This window comes from Dysidea avara, chromosome 2 (assembly GCF_963678975.1).
Source record: "Dysidea avara chromosome 2, odDysAvar1.4, whole genome shotgun sequence".
Lineage (NCBI taxonomy): Eukaryota > Metazoa > Porifera > Demospongiae > Dictyoceratida > Dysideidae > Dysidea > Dysidea avara.
In genome coordinates, this window is record NC_089273.1 from 18729451 (window position 1) to 18750248 (window position 20798).

The 20798-nt window shown below is 36.2% G+C and overlaps 1 protein-coding gene across 1 annotated transcript in view; it reads left to right on the plus strand.

The window, feature by feature from the left end:
• LOC136246774 (uncharacterized) overlaps positions 1 to 20798 on the plus strand; it is a 75697-nt gene that overhangs the window by 11464 nt on the left and 43435 nt on the right. The window contains exon 3 of the mRNA XM_066038336.1: positions 18660 to 18749. Within this exon, the coding sequence (XP_065894408.1) occupies positions 18660 to 18749 (90 nt within the window). The remainder of the gene's footprint in view (positions 1 to 18659; positions 18750 to 20798) is intronic.

Sequence of the window (20798 nt, forward strand, 5' to 3'; positions counted from 1 at the left end):
TATTGTAGACTTATAGAGCAGACAGCATCAATTCCCATTCTGGATCAATCACCTGCTTTCTGGTTATTGACATAGTAATGATACAATTTACCCATTGTCGTCAGGAATAGTGAGCTAAAACTCGAGGAATACACAAGTGAATTGCCGAAAGTTGGATTGTTACTTTCACTTGTGGGAATTTATTTTTGAAGAATAACCGGACATGGGAATTTATTTTCAAAAAGGAGGACCTCTTCAAAATATCCGAAAATAAAAACCTTTCGAAAATTACTAGCTATACGGTATACAAGTTAGACTCCTATATTTCTAATAAATATGGCATTATTTTGTTGAAGAGATTTGAAGAAATTGTTTATTTAATCATTATTAACTTAATTCATATTGCAAAAGAGGTACTTTAGTGCTGTACAATGCAATGACTTCTGCCCAGAATTTTACATGTCTGAGTTTTTCAACTATTGAAACTTCTACACATTACAAATGAAATGGCTATCTCATAGCCATTTCGCTTGCAATGTGCAACCATTTGTCTTGTACCTAGTATAACGTTTGTAAAATCATTTACAGTAGCACATGATTCTAACTTTGTTACTAATGCTGAGACACAACATTGCTAGAATCATACAGTAAGTCAGTACAATTGGATTATCCAAACACCTGTATGCCAGTTCAATCATAAAGGTGTTCAGATAACTGAATTTTTTGGATAAATGAAGCCCATTCATTTATATAGAGAGTTCTGTTCAACTACTCTAATAGAATGTATTCCTCTGCTGAAGAATATAATACATACTTCAGCAGGCAGCTTGTGTTACCATCTCCTGTTCATACAGGATATTTAATGCTTGGGCTTCAGCATCATGGGTTGTACATTGATATAATTGTTTAGTTTTATATAAGTAGCTAGCTACAATTTTTTTCTTCTTTTGTCTTACCAGGGCTGCAGTTATTATTACTTTTTTAATAACTTGGTAACCCTGAGACCCCTTTGTAATTCTATTGTACATGTAATGATCAAATTATGACATCATCATCATCATCACTTACGTATGCTGTTTGGATAATTAAGGCCCTACTGTAGTATATATATTAATATTTGGACTTTTCTAGCTAAACGTATCACAGCCCCACGATACCTTCATGGCATCTTTGAGTATTAGTTAGGTACAACTAAGCCCAAAATGCCTTTAATATAACCTGAAATGCTTCCAATAGGATACTACAATTTTTTAAAGTTATCCTGTGGAGTTTTCTACTGACTGGCTGACTACCTGACTCACTACCTGAGTGATATACATTGTACCTTCAGACAAAAATAGCCTAATAATGGCTAAGACAAATGGGCTTAATTCTTTTAATGTTCAACGTCACTTCAGTCTATGAAATTCTTTTTGGGACAACCCAGTTCATACAATGCATGCTTCATTGTCTCTTTCTTTGCCCCATTTATCTTTGCCAAATGTATTTAGTGGTAGGTTCACATGATGGCTTCCCTGCACTTATAATGGAAATTGTCTGAGGTTTCCATTACAGAGGTACTCGTCATAGTGTTTTTATATTTACGTATTGCTGTGTAATGGGCTGAACATAGTTAAAACAAAGTGTAATAACCACTTCAATATTTCAGTATTTCATAATTATGACATGTGTTCAGATGAAAACAATAAACCTAGTGCTATTGTTTCTTGTATGCACAGCCATAACAATGTTCAGTGACAGATCTAGGATTATAAAAAGAAGGTTTCTGAAAGTTGGCATAGCTGAAAAATAAGGCATCTGAGGACAGAAATTTTTAAGGCTTTAGAAGCACTGAGATTGGATTGTAGGCTGCTATTAGTTAACAAGCACAATAAAACACTAACCTATAAATACTATAGCTAACTGTTGGGTAAAAACGTTGTGACTATGCTGTAGCTTTGATTGCTCAATTAGAGTAGATACTTGGCTGTTCTATTAGAGTATCTTGATTATTTTTAATGCAGTGGGAGGTGATAAGTAGAGTGTTGCTGAGGGTTTAATAGCTATAAATGGTGTTAGTTAAGTGCAACTGCATGCGTGCTGTTGAAATACAGTGGTTTATAGTTGTTTTCTATGACAAATTGTCAATACAAAAATAATGAAGCTAGTAAGACTGCTACTGAGCTAAACTTTAAAGGGGGTTTCTGTTGAAACCACAAAAACTATCTAGATCCACAACTGCTGTTACAAATAAGTACAAAGAAAATTAAGTTCAGTTAGGGAGGAAAGAAAAAAAGAAGTGAGGGGGACATTGGAAACAGTGGAAATTGAAAACTGAAACTGAAAAACTGAAACTGAAAAACTAAAATTGGTCATATTAACAGGTACCTCTTAACAAAGACTACCTCTGTAATAAGACCACCCGTATAATAAGACCGCCTCTAATAAGACCACCTCATTATAGCAGTTATGTCAAGTAGGTCCAACAAAAAGGCTATAAGGTGTACTCATAATGTAATAAAGTATCAATCAATCAGACAGTACTTAAAAGTTAAAATGACAGCTGCAGGGTTGTACATAAGGATATACTATCTTACCATGCAAAGACCTAAAGTCCATGGTCATGTCACAATGAAAATGGGGTAATTGCATGCATAATTTACTCTGCTGATACTGGATTTAATAATGGATTTCTCATGAATTGTGCATGATTTAAGAGTTGCATAGTTAAATTAATGATCTTGGACTTTGTGTCTTGGTAATAGTTAGACACTCGTGATAGGCATCTTCAAGGATTTAAAAACCTGAGGTGATGTCAATAATTACCTATGCCTCAGTAATTACTGATGTCACCTAAATCTTCGAAGATGCTTATTATGAGTGCAGACACAAAGTCCAAGATCATTAATGTTGATTTTGTAACTATTCAACTACTAAATCATGTACAATAATATTCATGAGAAATCCATTATCAAATCCAGTATCAGCAGAGTAAATTATGCATGCAATTACCCCATTTTCATTGTGACATGACCATGGACTTTAGTCTTGGCATGGTAAAATAGTACATCCTTTTGTACAACCCTGCAGCTGTCACTTTAACTCTTAAGTACTGTCTGATTGATTGATACTTTATTACATTATGAGTACACCTTAGCTACTTGACATAACTACTATAATGAGGTGGTCTTATTTTTAGAGGCGGTCTTATTATGCAGGTGGTCTTATTATAGAGGTGGTCTTTGTTAAGAGGTACCTGTTAATATAAAATTTTGAACAACTTTAGTTTTTCAGTTTCAGTTTTTCAGTTTTCAATTTCCACTGTTTCCAATGTCCCGAAGTGAGGTTGTCTACAGAATTCAGACTGTCTACATATCTTCAAAATCCTTCATAGTTATGTGAAAATTTTCAAATCTAGCAATAGTAATCTGTGACTTTTACATCAATTTTTTAAAATGAAAAGAAAGACTAAGAGACATTCCTGAAATTTAAAATGCGAAAATTTAAAATGTGAGAATCCTGAAAAAGTGCATAATTGTGAAATATACATACCATAAAACTTCCTGGGTATACATATGAGTCATGAGAGGTTGAAAAGGTAGGTAAATTTCATGATTTTATGTGCCCATTTTAGCAGGCCTGGTCACATATGTATGTAATTATTTTCAGTTTGTAAACTCTGTTATAGCATAGAAGCCCTTTCATGTGGCCAGTAGCTACCCTTTAAAATGGTGTTCTATCAGTATCAGTGAGTGGTTGATAAGTAATCAGCTCTAAAGTACATTGGTGACCCCAATGTTTGAAACAAACATTGAGAAACACAGAAAAAGAGAAGCAATAAAAGTTAAAATGTCTGGTCATGTTGCTTGATGTCCACTCAGATTTCATAATGTCCTGACAGTACGACAGGATTATTTGAAAAGTTATTTCTCACACTGTATTAAGACATTCAGGACTTTCAACTTAAAATCTGGGCCAGCCACCCATCTTGGTTAATTTCTGGAGCAGTGTCTGAAAGTTCAACAAACTAGTCAAATCAAATAAGTCAGGCAAGTCAAACATGCATATCAATCATGAAATTGAGATCCTCTAATAGAGCAGTCAGCAATGGTGCAATATTTTATTGTCACTACCAGCTAAAATGCTTATTTTACAGACAAATATGACAGTTAGTAATTGGACATTTGCCATAAAAATAGCATAAAATTACCATTAGGCCGGAGTCAAATATGCTCAAAATTTTGCCCAAAATGCTTTCAGGAATTTCCCAAAAATTTCACCCTCTATGCTATTCAGTGCTACCATTATGCTTACATTATGTTCCTATGTTCTTACAATTATCTTGGAACATTTTAATCAGTGAATGCTCTGTAAGCTTTATTAAAGTATTTCTCTACGAAGTGACGGAGAGAGATGTCTTATTTTGTTAAGACAATATACAAATAAGTACAGGGTCTAGACTCAGGAGTACCATGCACGGGGTGGACAGTACAGGAGCCTTGGCAAGACTTACACTATTAAATTACGATGCAAAAATAATAGTTATAGGATGCAAAATTGTTCAGTTTAGGCAAACCGATAGATCCCCATCCAGGGAGGCTCTAGAATTAAAAATTCTGTATAAGCAGGAGACAGCAATGCAGGCAGCCTGCTCAAACAGGGACTGATAGTCTTCTTTGTCACTTCACAATCATTGGCTACTTGGGCAATGGTGTCTGGCATAAAATGGCCTAAATAACCAATCTTGATAGAAGTGAGATTGACAGATAAGCCAGAAAGCTGAAGGTCATATTGTAAACAGCCATACTGATCTTTCTCCCAAGCTCTAGCAGCCAAAAGATGTTGATGGGGATAGTTTGTTCAAACAAAGGAATTATTGGAAACCAACACCAATAAGATTTTTTGGAGTGTTTTGATCTAAGGGGCTATGTACAAAGCATTTAAGTGCTCTGTTGCAGTTTGCACTTTACACTGACTGCTCTATTAGGGAGTATTGATCTGTTTTCAAGGAATTAAGCTCCATAGTTTGAAATATGTTTGCATTATGCTGGCATACATATGCTGGCATGCATATGCTGGCATACATATGCTGGCATGCATATGCTGGCATGCATATGCTGGCATACATATGCTGGCATACATATGCTGGCATGCATATGCTGGCATCCTTATACTGGCATACATATGCTGGCATACTTATACTGGCATGCATATGCTGGCATACATATGCTGGCATACATATGCTGGCATACATACGCTGGCATACATATGCTGGCATACATATGCTGGCATACATATGCTGGAATACATATATATACTGGCATAACATTCCAGCTTATTAGTATATATAATAGGATGGATGCCTGTGGTATTTGGGATTAATAGTGTGAGCATTGCAAACAGAAGGAAATAGTTCTCGGCTTCGCCTTGCACTATTTTACTCCTTCCTGTTTACAATGCTCGCACTATTAATCCCAAATACCACAGGCATCCGTCCTATTGTAAATTAATTCAACAACCATAGCAACTCTTGCTAGGCAACAGAAATTCAAAAATAGCTACTGCAAAACACCAATCGCACTTAACAACAGTTGTCTATCAACCATTGCTACCTAGCAACCATTGTTATGATTTCAAAATGAGATTTACCTTAGTAATAGTTACCTAGCAACCATTGCTAAGCAACCATATCATTGCTATGCCATGGGGAAATCTCACTGTGGTAACACTGACATTTAGAAACTCACCACACTATTTTAGCCAATCAAATTAGTATGATGGATTTTTGTCAAGGGACCTTGACAAACAAGTGTAATACTAATTAATGGAGATATGACACAAAACCCAACTTGTGTCACAATTATGCAATTAATTTTTATGAACAAAAACAACTATGAGTTTTCATGCCTGCCAGGCAAACTGCTTAGAGCAATGAGCTGAAAATCGTGTGTAGCTGGAATAATCATCATGGAAAGTCCTTGCACTAATACAGAAGAATCGGTACAAACCACTGAGTTATGATTCGAAAGGCAACTATGTGTAGCAAATGAGAGATCGAGATACTCTAATAGAACAGTCACCCTAATAGAGCATTCAACTCATTTATAACTTAACTCTATTATAGAATAATTATGATTATGATTACAGTATTTGGTAAAGGCAGGGCCTGTATACCAGAAGGCCTTGTAAAGGCCGGTGGGACACATAGTTCAACTAAAGATGTTTATATTAACTTCACTAAGTATGTTTGAAAAGTAGGAGAAGGAAGAAAAAATCCATGACTGGACCTGGGCAGCCTCGAAGCTGCAACATATTACATTACAAGTTATTCTGTATGGAATTCAGCTACAAACAATTAATCTGATAGACAATTCAACTACAGGCAAGTCACCCTGTCAAGAGTTCATCTAGCGACAAGTCACCCTGTAGAGAAATCAGCTATAAGAAGTCACCTTGTGGCCTTTTTAGGGCCGCACACTTTTTTTTACAGGTTGGTTGTTTTGGATTAGATATATATGTCAAGCTGCTATTGAGAGTATTATATGTGATCCGCTGGGCAAAAATAGCTGTTTTCACACATTCCTCCATTTTATTTTATTGCATCTCTGTAATCTATAGTAACAAAGAGTGGACAGCCAAAGTTTCAGTCTTTTAATATGAATGATCTTGGAGTTTATAGCACTTGACAGTTGGAACAGTGATAAACTCAATTTGTACAGCAACAACACAGGAAATAAATTACAGGCACTTAGATAATTGATCATAACTCACAATTAAAGCAAGCTACAAAGATGGGAATTGGCTCATTCTGTGCACCAAGAAATAGAAAATCAAGCAAGGTGTAATACTTTCCCTGTACTCCTTCGTCTTGACAAAGAAGAAGGCCATTCAAACTAAGAGATGATATCAATACACATCATTTTTACCGTATTGTAAACAAACGCCCATAACTCACGTATCCTTTGCTGTGCAAACACGAAGCAAGGATAGGAGTCTCTTACTCTCCATAAACAGTTGAATCTAATAATCTATCTTTTTTATTTATTTGAATCTAATTTGCTTTGCAAGTATTCATCCCATACGAAATGGGATGAATACTGTGAAGGAAATAGGTGCCATGCCCTTTAATTAGAAAATTTTTTAACCACTTGCAATCAAGTGAGTGCGTTACGTTTGAGCAGTACCATAGCTCTTGAAAAATGGTCTAAGCCTGTGGCGTAGCCAAGGGTGGCCTGGGTGGGCATATGTCCACCCAAATTTCCTTATGACAGTGGCACCCACTCGCTATTGCTGTTACGAACAAGAAAAAAGTAGTGCATGCCTTGGCAGCACCATATTTGTACTGGAAATCAGCAACTGATATGGAAATCTAATCCAAAACAGCCAAGCTTTAAAAAAAGATTACGGCCCTCAAAAAGGCTATGGTGAAAAAAGATGTGAAATCCAAGGTGGCAGCTAAGAAATGGTTGTGATTGTAAGTTAATGGTAAAAATTTTAATAACGATAATTCAGGTGAATTTGGTGCCAAGCTTTTCACCATAGCCTTTTTGAGGGCCGCATTCTTTTTTTACAGCTTGGCTGTTTTGGATTAAATTTCACTTCTTTTTGTATTTGTATACCCCAAAGCCGGCCATAGGCTGGCTTTGGGGATTTTTTAACCTCTTTTTTCTTTACCACAGGAAGAAGAAAAAGATGAAGAAGGTTTTAAATACTTTAACCATTTCTAATTTTATCAGTAAATATACAAATTATATATATATATATATACAACACTTAGGCTAAACACATGCTTACAAATACAAAAAAAAAACAAGTTTATTGCAGCTGACTGCCATGCAGCAAGCTTTACTTTCAAAGTATGCAGAGTTTATACAATTTAGGCAAGAAAACTGAGAACAGGTGGCACCTATGTAGCCACAAACTTTGACAAATAAATTGCATATTAACAAATTCCATTCCCACAGGCAATTATCAAAAAAAGATATGCATTGGTAGGATTCTTTGGTGGATAAACATTTCTGGAGGGATCACCTCTGGTGGGTACTCCATCATTCCTTTAGTTTGCTTATCCACTGAAGAATCCTACCACTTGCATGTGCTTGCAAGACTTTGAGATTGCTGGCTTTCGTAAAAACAAAAGATGTTGACTACTTGTGATCAATGATTACCTTTGATGTAAAAGATCACCAGACAATTTGTCAGGTTTGCTTGTCTGACTTTCTATATTAATTAAGAATTTTTTTATATTTGACTGCCACTATGAAATCAAAAATTGACTACTATGCAGACATCTGTACAAATGTAAACATCAATAAATTTTCAGATTCCTCCTGCTCAAAGCTTCCCAAAAATGTATAGTTTGCTAATCTCCATAAACTTTGAACAAAGTGCATAATGAACCTGACTACGTACCATGTAACAGACTGGAAAATAACTTGCATCTCTTGAGCTGGTCCACTACCTCTATCCTTAATTCCTTAATGCTTCTGTCATATAATGTAAAAAAGGAATTTGAAGCTGTTTTAGTTGTATAAGCTCTCCCATATTGACTCTGTGCATGATGATCTTCCATTTGTCCAATTCAAAAGACTTGAAAGGATTTAGCTTCTCTTTTGCAACAAAGTATAATATGAGCTGCAATAGGAGAGTTTAGTATAAGCATCTGGGAATGCAATTAGAGTGCGACCACTGGATGCTCTGGATGCCCATAAAAATGTATTGAAGCTATTGGGAAAACGATGTTAACTGACAGTAAAACCTATGTTGCTTACAAAGTATACGGTATGTTCAAATTTTCTGTACATAGATATGAGCTACATTGATTTCCCTTTCGTTTTGTGGTTGTCTGTTATTAATAGGATGAAGGGTCAGCGAGTTATACTAAACAAGCACCATCTTGTTCCTTGTGGAATCATTTGATGCCAAAATAATGTAGATAGTTTGGATAATGTACAGCTGAAATAGATGCGCAAATCCATTTTTTTTTGCTAAAAATGGCTAAAATGGCACTAAAGGTTACTTTCTCTAATTTTATGGGACTTTTGATATGTTATAGAGCACATTTTTCTGTGCTAGAAACTGTTGAAACCATTTGTGTTGCAATTAGTTTAAAGTTGACCCCTTTTTTTCATAAACTTGACTACATGAATCCCTTAACACATAAGCCTCCCTTAACTTTTGTACCATCCGTGCATGTCAACTGTCTCTCCTTGCGCACTCTGTTTTATATAGATCTATGATTGCCTACCAGCCAAACTCCTGTCCTGTACGGAACAACACTCTCGTACTGAGAAGCAAACAATGCATTAATCACATTCTTGAGCTAGAAAATTAACTTATTTAGTAGTGAGAAGACAAAACTGTGTTTTACCTGGTGACTGGAATATATTAGCCAAAACATGTGATGAAGTGAGTCATAAGGATTCACAAACCATGGCTATATGGGTCTTTACCAGGATTGACTCCATACATGCCATGGCAGCCATAACTAGCTTTGATCATACTTAAATTAGAAGATGCACCATCACAAACTACAATACTGGTCTTGAATCCATTGACCTGCAAAGAAAAAATTATGAATTTAACTAAACATTTAAGTATTACTCTTGATGCTTTATAGAAGAAGTTTATTTCTTCTAGCAACATTAGAAAGTAAATACAAACTGCCAAAATGCACCACATACTCCTAAATTTGTAATTCTCTACTAACTTGACCTTGTGTGGTAAGCATATTGCAAATTTTTGTTTACTTTCTTATGTTGCAAGAACAAGTCTTCTGTACCTGAAACAGTTTAATAGTTCCATGACACAGGCACAAACCATGGCTGGTTAAGAATAGGCCAACAATATTATCAAACAACAATGTCAAATCTCTCCACAAAAAAATTGTAGGATATAGTTGGTTTGTCTGGTTCAATGATCATTATCAAATAATTGAAACACATCATGCAATGAAGTCTGGTCATCAGAAGACATAGCCAGTCCTACAATACAGGGATTCTGTGAATTCCACATGAGTAACTTTAACTTCAAATATTAGAGCACCATCAGACCTTGGTACTTCTTTATTCTCTATCCTACATGATTCTTGATGAACAGTAGTTACTGACTTGACTTGCAATAGATTCAGAGCATTCACCAGCTTCATGGAGAAATGCCCCTGTGTATGCCTGTAGGGTTGCACGGGAAGGCAGCTGCATGGCATTATAATCTTTCAATGCTTCATATATAGCAGGGCTTCTTACAAACACAGCTAAAGCTATATGTGCATGATTAAATGAATCATAAATACTATGTGTACTTACCAATTCTTATGGTGATCAGACTCCATCTGTTTTCACGGTGGCCATTGCCTAATTAATGTTATGGGTACATAATTTCACACAAAAAATTTTTTCACTATTCCATTGTTGATTTTTGAAAACTCCATCTTTGATTTCCTTAAATCACACTCCAATGTATTTTTGACAAAATTTCCGACATGGTTGTTGTCAGCTTCTTCAAAAAATCCTCTCTAGATCCGGCTTTGCTATCTCCTCGAACTTTGTAACAATGTCCCTTAGCTCATCACTTTGATCATCTTCATGTGTGATATCTAAATCATCTTGTTTCTACAGTTTTGCCTTATCATGAGATCATTCTTGTTGTGTAGCTTTTTCCTCTTAGCAACACTTGCTTGTGAAAGATAAAGAAGGCTGCAGTCTTTTGATTCATTTAGATGGACTAACATCAGAAGACCTCCTACGCTGGTAATCAAGGTCACACACAAGAAGCTTACAAGCCTTGCACAGTCTATCATTTGTTAGTTTCTCTTCACTCTTTGCACTGTGATGCTTAAGGAGGCAGTTCCTTGAGTCGATTTGTCTAAATGGTTTCTCCCAAATCCATAAGGTTTCGATGTGGTAACATAATACCGAATGGTATTCATCATAATACTTCTTTTCAGAAAATCCAGGACAATATTTTTAAAAGCACTTCTGTCTGATACAATATTACAAATATCTGTAAATTCACTGAAATTGGTTGCAACTCCCAATTCAACAATGGTGTATAATGATTTCACAACATAATCCACACAGCCATCACCATTTTGGCTAAATAAAATTCTGGTAACTGACATATACGTAGCTTGCATATGGAATTAAATGAATGTTTTAATTTTAAACTTCAAATAAAATCGCTCCAGCCTCACTATTCTTTCTAAATACTTTAAATCAGTAAATATCTTCTTGCTATATTTCATGGCTGATAGCAAATCCAGTTCACAATGCTTGGTTGCTGGGGTCTGAGTATGGTTGCTGCTTTGTTGTATTCAGTCCTCATTTTGGTCAGGTCACCAGCACGTCTTACAAATTGTAAATTGGTCACACAAGCTCTCTCCCAGTTGAGCCCTTTCGAATGGGAGGAGTATCCACCATCTCTGCATAATGTTGCTTGAATACTTCTGTAATGCCCATGTAAGCAGTTTCACTAGCGTAGCATAATTATTAAGAAACAGCTGCCTAACTATGGGTTTGGGCTTTAACTATGGTGTAAATTGTATCTATTTACAGGCACTGAGTATGGTGCGACTGAGTATGAAAAATTATGTAATAAGTTTACACAGTGCATTTCTATGGGCATATTCAAAGTTCAACACTCTTGTTTATTATTATCCACGCAAAAACAGCCAAGCTGTGAAAAAATGATGTGGCCTTAAAAAGCCTGGGTGGAAAAAAGTTGTTAAATCAAAGGTGGCAGCCAAGAAATGGCTGCAATGATGCCAATGCTTAGAAATTTTAACAATGCACACAATTTTTTTAGCATTAACATCATTGCAGCCACTTCTTGGCCGCCACCTTGATTTCACAACTTTTTTCACCCAGAGTTTTAAGGTCACACCATTTTTTCACAGCCTGGCTGTTACTGTGTGAATATTTATTACATGCCAATTTTTCCCTACAAGATAACTTGCTTGCAGCTGATCTCTCTACAGGATGACTTGTTTCTAGCTGAACTTTCTACAGGGTGATTTGTTTGTAGCTGAAGTCTCTATAGGGTGGGTGATTTGATTGTAACTGAACTCTCTACAAGGTGATTTGTTTGTAGCTCAAGTCTCTACGGGTAACTTGTTTCTAGCTGATCTCTCTACAGGATAATTTGCTTGTAGCTGAACTCTCTACATTGTGTCTAGTTAAACCAGGCGTGCGCCCACAGCCGGTCGAAGGCTGACTGTGGGCACGCACTTGATTTACTGAAATTGTTTTCGTAACAGTGTGTGTTGTGTGTGTGTGTGTGTGTGTGTGTGTGTTTGTGTGTGTGTGTGTGTGTGTGTGTGTGTGTGTGTGTGTGTGGCTACCTATCTATCTACCTATGTTTGTCCATACGCACCGACGTGAGCAAAATTGTTAAATGGAAAAGCAACTTTACATAAGAAGTAAAAGTTAAATGAAGTCTGTATTAAACTTCTGCACAGGTAAACTTTGCTCTGAGGTGGTTTCTTTTTGGCGGTCTGAAATAGGGTGTGGTGACTCTCCTCCGACTTCGTGAATTACCTTCCCTTTAGGTTTTACAGGTGTTTAAAAACTGAAAAACAACTGTGCAGGCCTCATAGACTACCAGGAATAGCCTATCCCTTCGAGTTGGAAAGGGGGTGTATCCCCTACATATGCAAACAAAAATTAAGAGCAGCTTTGAGGCTTTGTCGAGAGAATTTGTGGAAAAAATCATGATAATCAAACTATAAAACAGTTTAGAAGATACTTCTGTGCGTAATGTGTTGATAAAAGAGGTTTGTTTAACAAGCGCTATTTTAGCAGTGCATAGTAACGTAATTGAAGAATTATGAAAATTTTGTGAATTACAAAATACGATAATTACAATAAATTAAATATGAATTTTATTGCACAATCATAAACCTATGTAATACATATAGTTGGTTAATAACTTCATTTCAGATGAGTTAGCTAACTGCATGGCACCTGGTTTTTAGAAGTAGCACAATATCAATTTGTTTCTAGCTGATCTCTCTAGAAGGTAACTTGTTTCTATCTGATATCTCTACAGGGTAACTTGTTTATACAGTATCTGAACTCTCTACAGGTTGATTTGTTTCTAACTGATCTCTCTACAGGGTTACCTTGTCTGTCTAAAGGGTGATTTGTTTTTTGTAGCTGAACTCTCTACAAGGTGGTTTGTTTGCAGTCGAATCCCTACAGGGTGATTTGTTTGTAGCTGAATTCTCTACAGGGTGACTTGTTTCTAGCTGATCTCTCTACAGGGTGATTTGTTTGTGGCTGATCTCTCTACAAGGTGACTTGTTTCTACCTGATCTGGGTGATATGTTTCTAGTTGAACTTTCTGCAGGGTGATCTGTTCATAGCTGAACTCTGTACAGGGTGATCTGTTTGTAGCTGAGCTATCTACAGAGTGCCTTGTTTCTGGTTGATCTCTTTATAGCCAAGGTAACTTGTTTGTAGCTGAACTCTCTTTAGGATGGTTTCTTTGTAACTGAACTCTCTACAGAGAAGTTTATTTGCAGCTAAACTCCCACCAAGGTGAATTCTTCTAGCTGATGTCTCTACAGGGTGACTTGTTTCTAACTGAACTTTCTACAGGCTGATTTGTTTGTAGCCTAAATCTCAATGGAGTTATATGATTGTAGCTGAACTCTCTACATGGTGACTTATTCAAGCTGATCTCTCTACAGGGTGATTTGTTTGTAGCTGAACTCTCTATAGGGTGATTTGTTTGCAGCTGAACTCTCTACAGGGTAGTTTCTTTGTAGCTGAAGTCTCTACAAGAAAACTTCTTCTAGCTGATCTCACTAAATGGTGACTTGTTTCTAGCTGAACTCTCCACAGGTGTAGCTGAACTCTCTACAGGGTGATTTGTTTGTATCTGAACACTCTGCAGTGTGATTTGTTTTTAGCCAAACTCTTTACAAGGTAATGTCTTCTAGCTGATCTCTCTATAGGGTGACTTGTTTCTAGCTGATCTCTCTACAGGGTGACTTGTTTCTAGCTGAACTCTCTACAGGGTGATCTGTTTACATATAGCTGAGCTCTCTCTTGTTTCTAGCTGACCTCTGTATTAGAGTTGTACCAATAATCGGATCGGTAATCGGTAGAAGCCGATAATTAGCTGTTTTTACCATAATCGGAAATCAGTTGTAATGGGCTGTGGCCAGCAGATTATTAGTCTATTCAGCTTCAGCAGCTGCAGTACCACTGGAGGGCTGGTGTCAAAGGCTCTGGTATGTACTTGGGTAATTTGTTTATGTTTTGTGGTAACCACTAAGATATATAAACAGTGATGGTTCAGGCCCTAGCCCACTTGTCTGACTAGCAACTTTTATTGAGATAAGTGTACAATTTCACAGAATTGGCTTTACTAGCTCTACTTTTAATGGAGTGTGCACAAGTATAATTGTAGAGACCTACAATCGGGTATCGGTTAACTATCAGTAAAACAGGGTAAAAATATATCGGATATCAGTTTTCTCTAAAAAGTGGGAATCGGTACAACTCTACTCTGTATTGATTATTGTATAGCTGAACTCTTTACAGAGTAACTTACTTGTAGCTGAACATTGTATAAAGTAACTTGTTTGTAGTTGAACTCTCTATAGGGTTACTTGTTTGTAGCTGACCTCTGTAGAGTAACTTGGTTTATATAGATGAACTCTCTATTGGGTAGTTTCTGTGTAGCTGAAGTCTCTACACGGTGACTTGTTTGTAGCTGAATTCTCTAGAAAGTGACTTGTTTGTAGCTGAGCTCTCTACAGGGTGTTTGTTTATAGTTGAACTCTCTTCAGTATGACTTGTAATGTTCTGAATCTCTACAGCAATATATTTGTAGCTGAACTCTCTACAGGGTCACTTGCTTGTAGCTGAATTGTCTATAAGATTAACTGTTTGTAGCTGAACTCCCTACAGAATAACTTGCAGTTTAATAAAATTCTATAATGGAATAAGTTATAAATGTATCTGATTGCTTTATTGCGGAGACTAGAGAGAACCATCATTATAAATGAGGAACCATGTAAATACTTTACAATATTGATGAAACCTTGGTCTCATGCCACCACAACCAGACTCTTTAAAGAGATCTGTGTAGGTATGGCAAGGTTAAACAACCAAAAAAATCTAAATTATGTGCAAAAATGGAAAATTTGTTACATTATTACATAACTAAGCTGTTCACTCACTGCAATTCCTGGCCAAGAAAATTTTCTGTGAGCAGGATATGTATGTCTTAGCTACATTGTCAAAAGTCTGTCAAATAGAACACTTGGTGGTGGCTAAAGGCCGAATGTAGTCAGCAAAACTCTTGGGGCTGATAGTGTCCTAACACACTAATTTCAACTGTTTTATAATAGTTATCAATCCTCAAACAATCAAATTGTGCAAGTAGCTGTAAGCACTCTGTCTTATTTTGCTTACTGGATCTGTTCTATTAGAATATCTCGATCTTGCATTTGCTACACATAGTTGGCTTTCGAATCATAACTCAGTGGTTTGCAATCCGATTCTTCTGTACTACTGCAAGGACTTTCTATGATGATTATTCCAGCTACCGATTTTCAGCTCATTGCTCTAAGCGGTTTGCCTGGTAGGCGTGAAAATTATTGGTATTTATTTACAAATCTTGATTACACAATTGTTACACACCTTTGGTTTCCAGTCATATCTTCATGTTCTTTATTTCAATTACTTTTAAACCACCAAAAGGCACTCCTACAATGGTTGATCTATCCACAAACTGATTTTAAATTCATCCCATGAAGCGGTTTACTCTGTAGGCATGACAACAAATCAATCTTGTTTTACGCAAATAAATGGTCATAAATTTTGAACTATTTATTGGAAGTGTACCTAATTTGTTACTTGGATTCAACTTTGGACTCCCTTTATGCGTGCCAAATTTCAAGGCTATCAGATAACACGTTTGTGTTTCATAGCAATTTTTGCAAAGTGTATGAAAAGACGAGGAAGAAAAAAACAAAGAAAAATGTTAAAACTTTGGCTGCTCATATCTCAGAAAAGGCTATGGCGATTTCCTTCAAATTGGAATGTGGACTTCCCTAACTGGCGGGCAACTCTGCAGCAAATTTAGTTCCAATTGGATAAGTAATCACCAAGATACAAAGATGGGAAAATGATGTTTTCTTCCTTCCTGAAAACCGAATTCCCACAATCACAATTGTTCTGGCATTGTGTGTAAAGCATGATGACGTAAGAACAATGTTCTAATAGCTATTTATGCTATTAAAACCACTATCAATCATGAGATACTGATATACAAAAAAAAAAACAGGGAGAGTGCTCTGTAGTTCTTTCACCTATCAGGTGAGAGTACCTGGAGTGATATAATATCACATATACCACAGCTTCATCGGGTTTTGCTGATATATAGTTTCTTACCCCTCTTGGGCCTACGGCCCTCATGCTTCAGGTGTATATATCAGCAAAATCCCTTGCAGCCATGGTATAACAATTACTTAATTATATAAGTGCAGTTAATATAAACATCTTAGGCCTTTATAAAGCCTTCTGGTATACAGGCTCTGCCTTTACCAGGTACTTTAATCATAATAAATAGGTAAGTATATTTACGAGTACAGCTACAAACTGTAATTACTCAAGTAACTAATTATTTTATCAACAGGAAATTTTGATGAAAGAAAAAGCTGACAAATTTAATGAATCATTTAGTTCATCAAAATCAATTTGTTAGACATCCGCAAGTGCCTTTAAAAGTACATGTTTAGATCTATGATTATCATCATTTAATTCATCAAAGTTGATAAGTGTGGATTCATCTAATTTTTCTTCCACCAAAATTTCCTGTTGGACAGTACATGTACATAATATATAAGCATACCACAGCTTTATGATAAGAATTTTTTAAGTGTCAGGACAAATTTCCTGACAAAGGTAAGACAAACATGTAGTTAGTCAGACAAGCATGTAGTTGGCTGGACATACCAACTGTATAAACAAAAATGCACTGCTAGGCTTGAGTACATTATGCTTTTTAAATTACCTATTATTCTTTCTGGCAATTCTTTTTTTTTCACCTATTATTCCAAAAATTATTCCCAAATATTCCTGGAGTAATTCCTGGAATTGCAAAAGTTAAATGAATATTTTTGTGCAGCTGAAAATATAACCACTTGCAAACATAAAAACTACACCCAAAGATCAAGATACTCTAATAGGGCAGTCATAACTAAACTTGTCTGACTGTTCTATTAGGGTAAATGACTGCTCTATTAGAGTATCTCAATTTTTTGCCCAATTTTGTGCTAGCAATGATTGTGGATGTTCCTTTACGAATGTTTTTGTGATACTACACAAAAAAATGTGTGAATTCTAATTAATTATTCTGGAAGATCACCCTATTATTCCGGAATTATTCCTGATTCTTTTTACCACCGATTATTCCAAAAATTATTCCGGCATAATGTATGCATGCCTATGTGCAACTGCCTGTTGTGTTGCTAAGTAGCTTGAGTGCTGTTTGATACACCCACAAAACTGCTGCATAGCTACATGGTTTCAGTACACCAGAGGTGTTGGCATTGGTATATTTATGGTCTGGTCCCTTTCTTGGTTTTCAAAAATTTAGCATCTCCTAGCAACTGAATGGTAGTTTTTGTTAGTAGAATAAACAGTAGTGCACAGTTTAGACAGTAGGTTTCCCTTCACACTTTGAAAGGACATAATGTCCTGTCAATTCCAATAATGGTTGGAAAATCAGAGAAATTTATCCATTGGCCAACCATTATATATGCAAATATGCAAGTGAGTTGAAGGTGTGTTGTAAAGAAATAGCCAAATACCAACAAAATTACGTACCAAAATTTTGCATTAATTACATACACTTTGCGTGGGCAGATCAAAGGAAGTTTTGGGTATAATTATTACCCTGTGGTCAGGGCATAGGGCATTATTTTTATAATGCCCTCTAACTCATGAGGTAGTAGTACCACCCAGTTTGTTTTGTAAAAGCTCAGACTGAAATTGATTATGGGAATAAATTAATTATTGCTCACAAGTGGAACTTTACCCACAAGAAGCACTCAGATGGAGGAATTTCATTATCCTTGCCTTTCTACAACTTGGGAAACATTAGTTGAAGGTGAGAACTAGTTTTATTGCACATGCACAAGCATTTTCAGCATATTTTCGGATACGGACCATACCCACATCACAGATAACATGAGTTAACGTTGCTACAATGAAGTTACTCCTTTAGGCCTGTATTATATGTTGTAATTAGTTTTTAAACAACTCGATAGCATTAAAACACTTGTAAATTCCCCACAATTCACAAAAACTCAACTTTTACATGATATCTTTAGGACTTGCTGACAAACTTAGGTGCAACGTTACTTGCTGTCTAGCCACAATCGAATTTTTCAGGCATGTATAAAACAAATCCAGTGGTTACACTCATTTTGACGTGGGTGGTTAATCACCGAAGTGTTACATAATAATTGTAACACGGGCACTCTTTGTCTGCCTGATATGTCCACCCAAAGTGCAGCCCTCATGCTTTGGCTAGACATATCAGGCAGACCACAAGTCTCCATGCTACAATTTTTAATTATTGTACTCCTTACATTCAAATTTAATTAATTTTACAAGCAACGAGCCACACCTACATAATATGACGGTGAAGAATAGTTTTACATATCTTCAATTATAATTGTACAGGCCAATCCACTGGACAATCAGAGGCAAAATTCACTCAGCCAAGCAATCAAGCCAAGAAAGATGACAAGGCACTTACTACAGACAAGCATGGTAAGTTAACAGGCATGACAAAATTGTGTATGTTTATTTCAGATGATTTCCAGTAAAAGTTAGCTTATTATTATGTAAGTGTATTGCCTTACAGGGAGACAAAGTCATTGTCTTGCTCCAATTTTAGAATTTGTGCAGTACACTGTATCCTTCCTATGTGATAAATTAGGCCAAGTTGTTGGTTATTCAGAGCTTAAAGTAAACTGGCTAAAATGACAGGAATTTACTAAACAGGTCTTTATCCAACACCACAGAGCAGTACAACTGCATCCTACCACTCCCAGGTTCCATTTAAGAGATGGCATGTCAGTAGTGAAGGTGGGCTTGTTCAACACACCAGTCTTTACCTTCACATATATACAAATCTGACATCTTTGATAGCGAAATGTTTTAAAATTTAATTGGAACATTTACGTACTACTTTTTTTAGAAAAGGCATTTTGCACCAGTACTTAAGCAAACTAGTAATCTATATCAATGTTTGAGCCACAAGTGGCAATAGCTAATTAGAATTCTTTATTCCACTGTCAGTGAAATCATTACATAACTGTAATTATATGCACTTTACGGCAAGTACACCAGGAATGGTAGGGTCCATGTTTGAACATGATTAGTTAGCCAGGTGAGATATAGTCGAATATGTTTTTCCAGCTGCACAACATTGTAGCAGAAGATAACAGGCACCTCATTACAATCGCTGTGTGGCGTTTCAACAGTAGAAGTAAGACCATTCACCTGGTGATACATGAACATACAGTAGGTTGTGTAGCATTATTTTCATACAGCTGTACCTTGCTATTCTTTTACAGCAGTAGGAGTACAAGGTTTCAGCACACTTCCACACATTTATCCAACAGTACAGTAGTACTGTTTAAATAGGGTTTGCATCAAAAGTGACGCACGCCACCAAATATACCACCTTTAAAAGCCAGCTTAGAAACTTCTTACGTGACGAAAATCACCTTTACGGAATAATATTAGTCCATCTAAAATCAAATGCAGCATTAAAAACAAGAAAACACTTACTGGCAGCTGAATATAGAATTTTTTTAAATCATCAAAACTTGAAATTTTGTCTCACTCACTGCCTGACCACAGTCGCAAGCCTAGAGCCCTAACGAAGCAGCACACAGTCACCATTCTATGCCACAACAACAAACTCACCGGTGGGATGTGCCTTTTGGGGTTCCGACAAGTGTATTCCCTGTGCACCTTGCCTTTTCTTTTATCTTCAATCAGGCTGCTTGACTTCTTCTTCATCCAACAAAACCATATCGAGGCCTTAATTTTCCATATCAACACTTTCTTTAAGCAGCATAATAGACGCCACAAAATTATTTAAGGTGCTTAGACTACACTACTGTACAGGGGTACCCGTACTCCACAATAGGTCACAAGATCACGCCCATTCATTATTCTACGTATTATCGATCTATCGATCGAGACCATGATGACCACGCCCATTTTACACTAGCTGTATTTGTGACCACACACCTTCAAGTTGGTAGGTTGATTCAAGATACTCTGGTCTAATAATTGATCAAAACCACAATGACCACACCCTTTTTTGGGCAAGCACACAAGACTCGAGATACTCTAATGCAGTAGTCACCCTAATAGAACAGTCACATGTTTATAGCTAGCTGTATGCTTTAACAAAAAAACTAAACAAATTAGCATATTAAAAATTATAAATTTAAAAATGAAGTACGGATCCAAGCGATAAAAAGTAGTGAAACAAGAGATGAACAATGGTAGCTATTACAGCAAAGCTCAGTGGGAAATCCCTACTTTGGCATTAAATCCCTACTTTGGCATTAAACACAAAATAATTGTTATATATACCATGCCAAAGTAGGGATTTCCCACTGAGCTATGCTGTATAGCTACCATTGTTCATCTCTTGTTTCATTACGTTTTATCACTTGGATCCCTATTTCATTTTTAAATTTATAATTTTTAATACACTAGTTATTCTACATCATCCAAATAAGTAATGTTGCATCATAAACTTAAATGGCTTTGCCATGTAAACAATACTGATGCACT